The following is a 13,143-nucleotide window of genomic DNA, read 5'->3' as shown; positions in this document are numbered from 1 at the left end:
ATAAATGAAAGCAAGCCTGGAAGTGAAGGATCTTAATTTCAAAAGAACGGGTGTCAGTACCTTTTGGTGTTAGTTACAGCATCATAGACCAGAACTTAGTTGCCTGTCAAGATTTTGTAAACTGCTTTTACTGTGTGGACACTTTCCTGTGCAGTCCTTCTGCCAGATTTGGCCATAGGATTTAAGAAGAGTTAGAGGAAAGGTAAGGGAATGTAGTAGTAGAAGGAGACCTCAATTTGCTTGCAGCTAACACATTTTCATGGTGAATGAAAATTTGGCCTTTTATTTTAAGACTTCTTTCTTCCTCTCCCTCTGTAGCAACACAGAGTTCCTCTTAACTTAGAGATGGTTGAAATACCTGTTTTCTTCTCCTGTTCTCAGTTATGCAGTGTATTTATCCAGAATCTGTTGGAGTTCCTGGTAGACTTTTCAGAGGCTTGTATTATGATCCTGGAGTCACCCCAGTCTTTTGAAGTTGCACTCCAGCATACACACTTTGGTTGGCTAGCATATGTCATCTATTATTTTCCTTCTAAATTGGAACATTATTAATATAAAAGCATAAAATAGTATCTTAATGTCTCTCCTCTTGGTGTTCCCATAGATATTAAGAATGTATTTTCAGTGATTCTAGAGTGATTTTATTTTTTTTCTCTTAGAAGCATGGCATCTTTTTCTTATTATTGCAATGTCTAACGAAGTGAACTTTGCAGAATTGCTGATGTTCATGAATTTTACACTTTTTTTTTTTCCCCAACAAGAAATAATATATCTTGCCCTTTCAAAGATTCAGAACTTTGTGAAAGCATGTATTTGGTTTTCTTTTGTTTGCAAAGGCTTCTTGGTAGATTAAGAGGGTTTTTTAACCACATTTAAAGCAAAGCACAAGTAGGACCATCTATCATGTAGTCTCACACCAACCTGTGTTACGAAATGTTAAGACGTTTAAATTCCAGTGTGTGCAATTGCAGTTTATATGTGGATTTATACAAAGGTCTTAGACAAAGTTTAAACTGTACAGGGTCTTCCAGGTTTGCTCACAACTCGCCTGACACGTGAGAATGATGTCAGGGTGGAGGCTGGAGTTGTAAAATCCCTGGTATGGTGCAAATGGTTACATGGGGCTGCATGGGAACTTGACTCTGGGAGAGACCAGCCCAGGCTGGAGGACAGTATTCTGCTGCCATGTAGTGGAGCACCAGAGCAGATGTTTGAAAAACATGGCTGTTGGGAGTTTTCTACTCATCTGGCAAGCTGGCCAAGTACAGCATTAAAAGTCTTGACTTGTCAGTCTGTCTTATGAGGTGTTCACAGTAAGTCAGAAATTAATCAAATACTGCTGGGAATCACATGTGGAGTGTTTCACTGACTGCATTATGAGAGATGTGCAGTTTCTGAGTTAGACAGTGTGAAGATGGGAAACACATAAACATTATTTTGAAGGATTCAGCTGCAGGCATCAGTTCTGACAATAATTGGATGTAACTGTTGACTTGGAAGCCCTTGAAGCCAAGGAAGAAAATTCTGAAGAGATTACTGGTGGAACACTCAGATATGAAGTAAAGTCTGAAGCAGCTTGTTGGTGTATGCAAAAAGTTTTAGCAGAGCCTTCAAGCAGGGTGTTGAGTTTTGCACTTCCAGGAAATTTGTTTGATTAACTCTTGGGGCAGGTGTTTTGTAGGCTAACAACTATGAGAGGAGTTAGACATTACCTGGGGCCAGCTGCAGCAGCAGCAGCTCTAAGTTCTAAGGAGGAGTTTCATTCGACATCATGGCACCAGTTTCCACTCTGTGCGCTAGCAGCAGGGGAGTGAGCGTAAGTGCTTTTGCCCTGCTGAGAAACAGCCTTCTATGTGATTAAAATACTGTCTGCTATTTGGATTCATAAATAAATCAGATTTTCAAGTAACTGTAGAAGGCACAGGTTTGTGGTATAGGGCTATAATAGATTGTCTGATAAAGATGTTACCTTTTTAAAAAGTTTGCAGCTTTTGTTTGGCACCAGTTCTTAAGTTATCCCTTGTAAAGAAGTCATATGTACACCAGGGTGAATCACGCCTGAGTGCAGGTACCAGTCTGCTGCATGTATTAGGGAGGAATGTTATGGGAAGCCTAAGAGCTTTGAGGTTTGTTGGTTTTGTTTTGTTTTTTTTAATTCAGAATCTTAAAATAATGGGTAGCTTCAATTATTTTTTTCGCCTGCTACCTTCAATATTTTAGTTATTTTTATTGTTTTACACAAGCATGGAATCCTGTTCTGAAAATCTTGTAGTTGGGATAGAGTTGTCACCATGGAATTAGCCCTTCAGATCAGGGCAAGAACCATGTTGAATTTAGGGCAAAGAGAGACAGTATGCAGTGATTCACAAGGTGATACAAACTGGAATATGGAGTAGTGTGAAATCCTTAGTACGGTGAGGATATTATCTGATGATTATCTAGAATGTTTATATAATTGCAAATAGGGAGAGGGGTTGCAAGAGAGTGAACAGGAAGAATGTGTCTGTCTTGCTTCATAATGTAAGATGTTCACACTACACAGAACTGATACAAGTTAATGTTGCCAGTCCCATGCTAACAATGCTGCAAAAAAGACAGTTCCAAGAAAGATCAGATGCAGAGCTCTGGCAGGAATGTACCTGCATGTCCTTCAGTTGAATGCAAAGATAAGGAATTGGTGGAGGAACTGTGAAGGTTGTTGCTGCTTAATATATATTGGGCAAATATACCGAGACAGTATAGAGAGCCAAAATATACAGATAAGCCAGATGTTCTATATGAATACATAAAATAGGTTAACAAGTACTAAGGGGAGTATGTGTTGTACTCTAAATTTTCAATCAGAGACCACTGTAATCTAAAAATCTAGATTTTTTTAAAATGCAAATTCTCCACGTTTGCAAGACAGATTCAAAAGGTATGAGAAATGTCCCCCAAACCCTAGCTTGAGAGTTTGCGCTATACTGTGAACCCATTCGGAGTTACTGCTGATAGAAAATTCTGTCTGGCACTAGCTGTACCTCATGGAGACTCTCATTTATTAGTATTTTTTCCCTAAATATTTGAAAACAAGCCTTAAACTGACTTGTCTAAATAAAAGCCTGTGTTGTTACTTAAATAAGTATTTTTAATGGACTAAATACTAGCAATATTAATAGAACTTACTTTCTCACAGACCTGAATGCAACAAAATTACTTACTGAAGTTCTGTCACAGGAACAGGATGTGTAGTATGGGAATTTGATTTTCAAAGGGATATTATCTTTTGATTTCCATCTCAAGGGATCTTTAAAGGAACCAAGTTTTCAGAAAGTATTAAAATCGCTTGCCCTTCAAAAAGTAGCCAGCCTTTACATGTCTCTGGCTGCCCACGTAGTTTCCTGTATTTCAGCACTTTGCATATCCTGTAGTTCTAGCTGTTCACCATATGAGTATGTGTGTTTTGTTGGGTTTTGGGGGAGGTTATTCTTGCTCTGGGTTTTATTGTTGGGGGGGAGGGAAGGGGCACCAGTGATGGTGTTTCTGGTTTGGTTTGTTGTTGTTGTTGTTGGGGGGTTTTTTGCTTTGTTTTCTGTGGGGTTTTTTGTTTGGGTTTTTTGTTGTTGTTTGTTTTTCCCTTAAGTTAATCCTCCCAGCATAGAGGTGTGATCCAAACTGAAAGGAGGGTGTGGATTTCAGTGGCTTGAATATTTTGGATCATGTGTACAGTGGGCTGACAGCAGTTCAAGACGCCATCCTAACAGTGTGGAACACCTTTCCATATAAGTGCAGTTTTTTATCATTACTCCTTTCTCACTAAGGCTTCGATATAATACGTAGGTTCTTTCCTCAGATGTCTTTGAGACTCTTACATCCCATAAACCCTGCTTGTTTCATTAGTAGTTTTGTTCTGATCCTTCATTCAGTTGGTTGCTTTAGTTCTTCATACATATTAGCTGTATCTTTCAGGGTCTAATCGTTCAGGTGGTGTTGAAATCAGAAGATTGGAAGGTTGAGACCTACGTTGTTGATGTGACTAAATTAAGGACACATTGTGAATTCCTAAATTTTTATGTGTTCAAGTATGCATTTCTAGTCGATAGCTACAGATCTAAATTGTTTTGAAACATGAGATAAGCCTTTTGTAACTCTCTGATATATTTTATGAGCTTTTGCACAACTATTTTTCAGTAATAGAAAAGCTCCATTACTTGTTTTAAATTTGTTGTATCTTTAGAGCAAGAGCTGTCTTTATGGTAACTGTTCTGCTGTTTGCATAGGAGCTGTATGCCAGACTGGTAGGATTAGAATTTAAGACGAGTAAAGCTCATTTACAAGCTAATTTACAAAGCTCCTTGTCTACACTACAATTCCAGGTCATGCATTCTCTCTGCATGGAAACAAAAGGAGGGTTTGGAGGACTGAGATCTGTACAGCTGTCTGTAAACAGTTAGTATTTACGCAGCATAAAGGAATCGTGCTGAAGTAGTCATATTAAGGTCTTGTTATTATGGTTGAAATTCACTAATACAGTGCTGTTAAACTGATGGATTCAGAAACAGTGAAACTCCACACTGTAAACAAGCATTATCTTAAAGGGAACAAATGTGTGTATGTTAGAGGTGGGGAAGGTCTTTCTATTTGTCATGTGAGTTTTGGGGTTTTCTTAGACTTTGTAACTAATGCTTTGGGATTGTTGGGGAATTTTTTAAATTCTGGTTTATTTGTGGTTTGTTTTTTTCCTCCGCAAATTTGGTTAGTTGAGGGTGAGACAGGAAAGTGGGAGTTTTTGAAGAGATGAATTGGTAAATTGAATATCGACAAAAAGCTAAGAATTTAAGAAAGTGAAGTTGGTATTTGCTTTGGCATAGAGAAAATCATCACTTATGGTTCATTTAGATTCCTGTTTGCTATGAAATATTTAATAGGACATTTGTGACAACTTTGTGAGAGTTATCAACACTGAAAAATAGTGACCATTTCAGTTTGCAAGGGTCTTTTAACTTATACATACATTTTTTTCTAACCCCACGTATTTCTTAAGCTGAGTGGGAAACAGTGTAGTTGTTGGTTTAGGACAGGGAAACAGGAAAATAGATTTTGAAATTCTAGAGTTTCTGTGTTTGGCAGAACTGTTTTAACACATTGTAATAAAATAGGTATTAACAGAGGAACACACACCACGAATATTCATATTGTTCAGGTTTTGCACGTGGCTTTAATAAAAAGCATAAGTTTAAGTATTCTGAAGTATGGAACACCAGGGGTTATTTCATTGTATATAAGGCTCTCTTTTATTATTATTTTTTTTTTTATGCTTAGTTATTGATTCTTGATATAATGGATAAGTCCATTCAAAAATTGTAGTAAATTTGCAAACTGTATTTTGAGTACTGCATGTGCATTTTATTATGAAATCTTCTATTCAGTAATGAAGGTGTTTTATGCTAAGCTTAAGCTTTGACTCACACCAACAAATAAACTAGAAAATGAAATTTTCACAGCACTTGTGAAGTCCCATTAGACAAACTAAGGCAGTGTAGCTTCTGCCAGTGTAGAAATGGCACATGCATATCATCTCCTTGCTGTCCTCAGCTGTGTACACCTGTTGTTGCCCCTGCATCAGCTCTAGTATTCATCTGACCCCTCTTCAGATTGGAAAATGTGGAAAGCCAGCCTAGAATCCACTTGGTTTGATAAATGAGTTCAAAGAGTGAGAGACTGGATGGTCAGAAAGAGTGAAGGTCAGGCTGTCTCTGAGCTACTCCTTTAGCTCTTGATCATTTAAATTGATTGGACTTAATAATACATTTGATTAAACTGATTCAGGGCTTGGTGAAGACAGTATCTTTTCCTTGTCATGTCTTTTCTTCAATTTCAACAGCTTTTGATTATTTCGTTGGTTTCTTTTCCACAGCAGCACATTGTTGACTCACACTGAGCTGCTTGTTCACCATGACTCCCACATCCCTTTCCATGGCGCTGCTTTGAAGCCAGGTAGATTCCAGACTGTGCAGCACTCCTGGATTGTTTTCCCAGGTGCAAGACTTTACACTAGTCCTTGTTGAACTTTATAAGGTTCTTGTTAGCCCACTCTTCGAGTCTTTCTAGGTCTTACTGCAGGGTGGCTCTTCCTTACGAAATAGCTGCTTCCCCACTCAGTCAGCAAACTTCTTCAGGGTACTTTGGTGTGGTCCTACATGCTATTAGACTTGCATGTACTTCAGAATTCTACGCAACTGTGTTCTTTCTCAGGATTTTAGCAGCCACTACTAAGTTTATCATAAAACATCAATCGCTAACATGTACAGGTAGGAATTTAGCCTGTCAGAAAACATAAGCCACTGGTATTTTCTCTGTTCATAGTCACTATAATACTTTCTGAGTTCAGAATGGTCAGAATAGGGAAGCGATGCTGTTCAGTATGTAGGTGTACATAGTTGAAAACAATGAGCCTTTAAGAAGTGCTTCAGTGACTGGAAAAATAAAATACTTTCTGGATGATTTAAAGTCATGGATTTCTAGCTTTCATAATCAGAGGTGAGTGTTTTATTCCAGTAAACCTTGTTGTTGTGGCTGTCATAGGGTATCTACACAGTTATTTTGAGAAACCAGTAGAGATCTGCATGGAGTCATGGGACACCTAAGATTATGTGATGCATTACTTAACAGGCATTCCATTTCTGACTTTACACTTTAGTGTTTGGCTATGCTGCTGTAGCTTCATGCTTTTAAAAATCTTTGTCGTATTTTTTTAAGTTATCTTAAATTATTTAAGAAGTTATCAAATAAATAATAATATGGAAAATGGAAAATGTCACATCTAGTTATTTTATGTGTGCATGATTGCCGTGTTCAGGGATGTAATGTTCATTTATAGCGTGTTTAACAATTCATTGATAGTGGAAGGATTTGTTAATTTGTTGTTTTTGTTTTTTTTTTTTAAATAAAGCTTGAATAGTAGCAGATAATAAAGCAGACAAGAACTATGTCTCTGATAAAAAGAAGGAAATAAAAGAATAAAACACTTGGGTCAGGCTCTGTAAGTGACCATCTTAATGCATCAAAATATCAGTTCTTTAGAAGGAAGCTGTACTAGTACTTTTTCTTCTCTTTTTGAAAAATCTTTGAATATAAGATACAGGGAAAGAAAAGAAGTTGGATTAAAGGATAAGGAAAATGTAGTGGAAGAGAATAGTTAGATTAAAAAACCTGTGGGTAGGGGAGTGTTGAGTTACGAGTAAGTAAAAAAATTCTAAACAATTGTATAGTATTTTACTTGTTTGCAGATTTTAAATTGGGACCTAATTAGCATAAATGAGGATATTTCGTTTAAGGATTAAAAAACCACATTTAAGTGTATTTTTTACTCTCAAGCATATAGTAGTATAAGGAAGATATTTGCTGACTGCTTAACTTACTCAAGAGTCTACATAGTAAGGATGGCTCTAGAACAATGGTTCACATAACCAGAACATATATAGTACTTTTGATATTCTGAGCCTTAGTCAAACGCAAATTATAGCTGGACAGTGCCTTAGTAACTCTGAAATGTTTTCCTTCCTTTTGTAATGTGCACATTTCTTTAACAAAAAAAAAATTTGCTAATATTTTAAGGGTCGTTGGGTGTGGTGTTGGTGGATATGGTTTAGGGGAGAACTTTGTAGAGCAGGGATGATGGCTTGACTCGGTGATCCCAAGGGTCTTTTCCAACCTGTATAGTTCTATGATTCTGTGATTTTAAAGTTACGACTATTTCACTGATATCTTCACTTCATGAAATAATTACTAATTTAATGCAGCTGAAATCTTCCCAGTAGGAATACTCTTTTCTTTAAATCTTTATGGTTCACCAGGTGTTAAAGACCTCAGTGTCTACTGACAAAAATACCAAAAACTTCTCCCCCCACCTCAATATATTACATATTTTTGGCATATACAGAGAGAAAGATAAATATTTTAAATTATTCCTTGATTACATCATGTTTTTATTATTATTCAGTTGACTTGTTATTTTTCAACACAATGAAAGTTTCTAAATTTGGGCGACTTAGTGATCTTGGAATAATTTCATTAAGGGTTTTGCAGCTAAGTATCAGTGTGAAGTTAGGGCTAAAGTGGGTCTTTTAAGTTGACTTTATGTGTTGGAGTTTAAAAAGTTCTGAAAGTTACAGATTTAATGCTAAATTAACTGGTAATTGTGAAAACTAATTTACCAAGCTGATTAACTGTTTACTTTTTTATGTATATAAATTTTGTGCTTGCAGTCTATTCTGAGTACAGTGTATCAGCATTTTTTCTGAAGGGCTTGGAGGGGATTTTCAGTAGTTATTAGTTGCAGCCATAGCTCAGAACTTCTGATCCTGAATTGTTGCCCTCAGTATCCCTGAATTCTCTTGTGTAATTGCTAGGACTTGGTATATTGGTTCTCTTTAAGTCAGGTGACAAGAAATACAGGTTTTTCTGGAATTTACCTCAGTATATATATTGGTACCCTGCACAGAGTAATTTTTATGATGCTTCTGCCTGCAGAGTTACCTTGAGTAGCAAAAGCTGATTTGGGAAAAATTGATCTAGTCACAAGAGGGCTCAGTGGGTTGCAATTTATCTAGGGATTGTTGTTGAGAAATGTGAAGAAATTTAATACCTAAGTCCATAATTCCACATATCTGCATTTTCTGTATTGCCTATTGTCAATCTGACTCATGTTTTATGTTTTACAACACTTCAACTATTGTTTCCAGTAAATCCATGTTTGTACCATTTGTTTCCTATGGCAGTTCAGCAGTTGGAGAATGAAGGATTTAGTTGTACTATATATATATAAAAAATACTTGCTTTTTTATTCTAGTTATCTAGAAAAGTATGAAAAAGTCCATCATTTTGGGGAGGAGGATGATGAGGTACAACCAGGCAATCCAAAGCCACAACTTCCTATTGGTGCAATTCCAACTTCCTATAACTACCAGCAGCACAGTGTGTCAGGTAAATCTTTGTGGAAAAGTAGTATTTTTTTTCCATGAGTGTGTATAAGTTTATTTTGACAGACTACAGAGACAGTATGTAGCTAAATTGCAATATTATTAAAACCATCAAATCTGTGGGTCACTCGAAGTTACTAATTTAATACACCCAAAAACCTTTCCACTTTTTTCACATTTCTAACCAAACAAAAATAATTATTGAAATTTATAAGCTATTTATCTTTATAAATGTTTCTAATTAGCAGGGCTAAATAGTTACTTGCCTTGAAACAACAATAATTTACAGATTGTATTTCTGTCACATTAATCAGTTCTGTACAGAGCCAAATACCTGAACTGAGCATGCAATTAATTATATCTTTAAAAGCCAAGGAGTAAAGCACATATGTGCCAGAATCACCACCTTTGTAATTTAGAGACAAAAGTATAAGTCTTGAACCAGTAAACAAATGGGAAGCTGGTGGACTCTGTGGTGTGAATGTGTAATTTGTTGTGTAGAAGATTACTCCAGATTGTATTACAGTTGTTCTGCTTTAAATAAAGTTTGCTTTTTCAAAGTTGGGAGAACAACTGCAGTATTGCATTCTGGAGCTGATGAATAAATTAATATTAACTAGAAAGTTACACAGCTAAGTGGACTTGTATTCAGCATTTTGGCCGAAGACAAATGGAAAAAAATGAATACTGAAAAAACTTGTTAAAACCCTCAATAACTTACTAATAAACATTTCTGAAAAACATATAATTCATAATAGTATTGCTTAATGTACCATCTGAATATTGATTAGTTCAGTTGTGAAAATGTTGCTTTAATTTTTTTTTTTTTTAGATTACCTTCGTCAAAGCTATGGACTGTCTATGGACTTTAACTCACCAAATGACTATAATAAACTGGTGCTTTCACTGTTATCTGGACTCCCAAATGAAGTGGACTTTGCAATTAATGTATGCACTCTTCTTTCAAATGAAAGCAAGCATGTTATGCAACTTGAAAAGGACCCTAAAATCATCACTTTACTGCTTGCAAATGCTGGGGTGTTTGATGACAGTAAGTATATACCATTTATGCAACAGAAGGAGTCAATATCTGTTGTAGCATCTTTGACAATCCTTGATAATGAAAAGGTGTAATAATAATGTTAGAATATATTATGTAATAGTTATATTATAATTTACTGTTTATTATTCTATTACATTATATTATTATGATTTATTGCACTGTAATATACTTAATTTTTCTTTTTACCTTGTTCACAGTTACAGTTTTTATCAGACATTACAGATACCTTTTAGGTAATTTAAAACAGGGATATTTAGCAGTTCAGTGCAAAGTAAGAATTATTTTTTCAATGATAGAGTTTAATTGTTCAAGATGCTCAAGTTTACAGCATTGTATTTCCATCTGCTTGTAATGTTTTACTGATTTTTTTTATATTTTTTTTTCTGAATTTGCAGGATCATGCTGACTTTTCATAATTCTTTTCTAGTAGCAGTCACAAATGAAAATTTTTTTAACAGGCAGTTGAAAACAATGACCCAGTAAGATTTTTACCCTGATAATTCACTACATGCTCAACTGTAGTGAAATTCAGAATACAAAACCAAACGGATAAAAATGTTAATCAGAATTATGTAAGGTGTTAGCACATGAATTTAAAAAAGTCTGTTCCATCAAAGTACTTAAGTATGTGAAATGAATTCTTCAGTTTGACGTGTTAGTTTGACCTCCATGACGAGTTATTTCTTGTTAATTGCTTGTTTGACTTTCTGTCAAGGATAGAGGGGGAAAAAATAAGGTATCCCAAAAATCCTAAAATCGCAACAGCATAGCTCCTGACTTGATGGCAAGGAGGAAGTATTTACTAGTTTTGTGTACTGATTTTTTTTATATATATATATACTGAATTTCAGAAATTACCACCATACAAAATTATTGAAATCAGCTTTTTCAGATAAATATATTTAAGTCTGCTAGTACAGATGATCCTGTCTGAATATAAATCTGCTTTATATGTGTAAGCATAAACATAGTATGGTGTGTCAGAGATTCTGTTTTAAAATTCTGGTGAATAATCAGTATTAGACATTGTGTACAGCTTTGTTTCTTTTCTTTTCATATACAATAATTTGTAGCTTCCCCCTTCTCCCCTCAGTATTGTGTTAGTGTTCCCCAGATTCTCTCATGTTTTTAATTTGTACCTGTGCCTTCCAGATGTGGTTAGATTTCAGTCATTTAGTGTCTGTATCTACCCCAGTCACAAGAACTTTCGAAGAAAAGTATTTGAAAGGAAGCTACAGTGAAAATTTGATCCTGCATTTTAGCAATTCCAGGATGCTTGCTCTCTAGATTTTTGAGTTTGCCGTCTACTCACCTATTGGAACTTCTGTGGACTTAGAAATTTATGATTAGTTGAATCAACTTTTGTCTTGCAATTTCATTATTTTTTTGATGCTGCAAAAGTAGGCAGTGTTCTTTCCAGTTCTTAGCTTGGACTCACACAGGCTTGTTCTGTAGCTGGTCTGTATTAGTATTTCTTATATTGAAAAATATTTGAGTAAAGCCAAGAGGAATGATGGGCATGTAATGGGGCTTGCGCTTTTCATTCCCTGGGGAAAGCTTCATACTTATCTTACCTAATTATGTCTTCTGGATAAATCCAGAGAGTGTCCTATCAGCATTATGGGGACAAATTTGGGAAAGAAAGGGGGAGTACGTTTACTTTGAAGCATGAAGCCTTTATTGAAATGCTTGCATGCATTTATATTATAAATAGTGAAGGTAAATCTGTCAAGTTTGGTGGTTAAATGATCTGTAATTAGCAAAATCAGGTAGTATGAGAATACTGTCATGAGAATTTCAGGTGTAAATAAATGATAACTGATCAACTTCATTTAATGGGGGTTTTAGATTTGCCTTGTCTATAATTAAGGTTTTACCATTGCTAGTATTAATAATGCACTGCTTCTAGATAAATTTCTCCAGATGCTTTTTCCCTCCATTGAATTTTGAGATGACAATTATACTGGTTGTGATAGGTCAGCCCCAGAGGCTTGGGGTATATAGTATCTTCTGTATGAAATATTGCATTAAGTCTTGGTTTGGATTCTCTGAGTTGAAAGCTGCTGTAGTCTTGGAATTCAGATTTGCAGCATTTTGTTCACAAGAATAAAACATTATGAACAAGGAATGTTTAAGTGTAATTTAGATGTGTCATGAGTTCATTACTGAACTATTGCAAGACAGTTTATTTTTGGATTGACTGAATCTTTGCTGCTTTCAAGGAGCGACAATTAGAAAAATTGTGGCAATGGCTCCACCAAACACCCAAGAACATCCTTTACACTTCCTGTTTAGATGCTGACTTTCAGCTGAATGCTGTCAAAATCTCACTGCTACTATTATGTTTTTTAGAAAACATAAGTGGGAATTTGTGTAATTACAAAAGTAGCATTTACAGCTTATATTGTGCACATGGAAAACAGTTGTTGATGTGAGGTTGGGAACTGAGCAGTCATCTTGACTCGTGGAAAAGAACTGTGGAAAAGTTTCCTATGTGTTTTTTAAAGGGTTCACAAACTAGTCCATGCTTTATGGACTGTTTATCCTCAATTTAAGCTGTAAAACTGCAGAACCAATTAATTAGGTTACTACAGAAATTTCAGTTGGTTTATGCAGTTTAGTACAGGACTTTTCATTAAAAAAAAAGGAAATACTGGAAGAGACGATAGTGTGTTCAGTATTTAGTTTATGGATTAGTAAAAAGTCAACCAAAATGTTCATTTCTTATTTTACTAAATTCTGCTTTTTGTGCTTAAAGCTTTAGGATCATTTTCGGCTGTGTTTGGAGAAGAATGGAAGGAGAAAACTGATAGAGATTTTGTTAAGGTAACAAAAAATTATTAAAATAATTTTGAACTGCATATGGTGGGTATCAAATCCTTTACAAAGATATAAAATTGTCAGACAGACTGGCATATTTCTCTCAACTTTATTCCTTTGATTTAAATGTAATAGTACACTATATCACAGTTGTCATAACATGTTTGGTTAAGCGGGAAGAAATGTATTAAGAAAAAATAGCTGTAGGCAAATGAATGAAGAAGTTCTGTGTTTCTCTTTTAAGAAAGCTAGTATGTGTGAGGGAAATGAAAACTGATTTAGCAAAAGTAAAAAAATGCC

At 35.3% G+C, this 13,143-nt stretch overlaps 1 protein-coding gene across 4 annotated transcripts in view; it reads left to right on the top strand.

Annotated features, from left to right (window-relative positions):
* The window catches only part of ARID2 (AT-rich interaction domain 2), a 103,539-nt gene that overhangs the window by 50,349 nt on the left and 40,047 nt on the right, over positions 1 to 13,143 (top strand). For all 4 annotated transcript variants that reach the window (XM_051621596.1, XM_051621585.1, XM_051621576.1 and 1 more), the window contains exons 4-6: positions 8,831 to 8,964; positions 9,793 to 10,011; positions 12,782 to 12,849. In XM_051621596.1, the coding sequence (XP_051477556.1) occupies positions 8,831 to 8,964; positions 9,793 to 10,011; positions 12,782 to 12,849 (421 nt within the window). The remainder of the gene's footprint in view (positions 1 to 8,830; positions 8,965 to 9,792; positions 10,012 to 12,781; positions 12,850 to 13,143) is intronic.

Source organism: Apus apus, chromosome 1 (genome assembly GCF_020740795.1).
Source record: "Apus apus isolate bApuApu2 chromosome 1, bApuApu2.pri.cur, whole genome shotgun sequence".
In the NCBI taxonomy this organism is placed as follows: domain Eukaryota; kingdom Metazoa; phylum Chordata; class Aves; order Apodiformes; family Apodidae; genus Apus; species Apus apus.
Note: the sequence above shows the minus strand (reverse complement) of the source record. Positions and strands in the feature narration are given on the sequence as shown.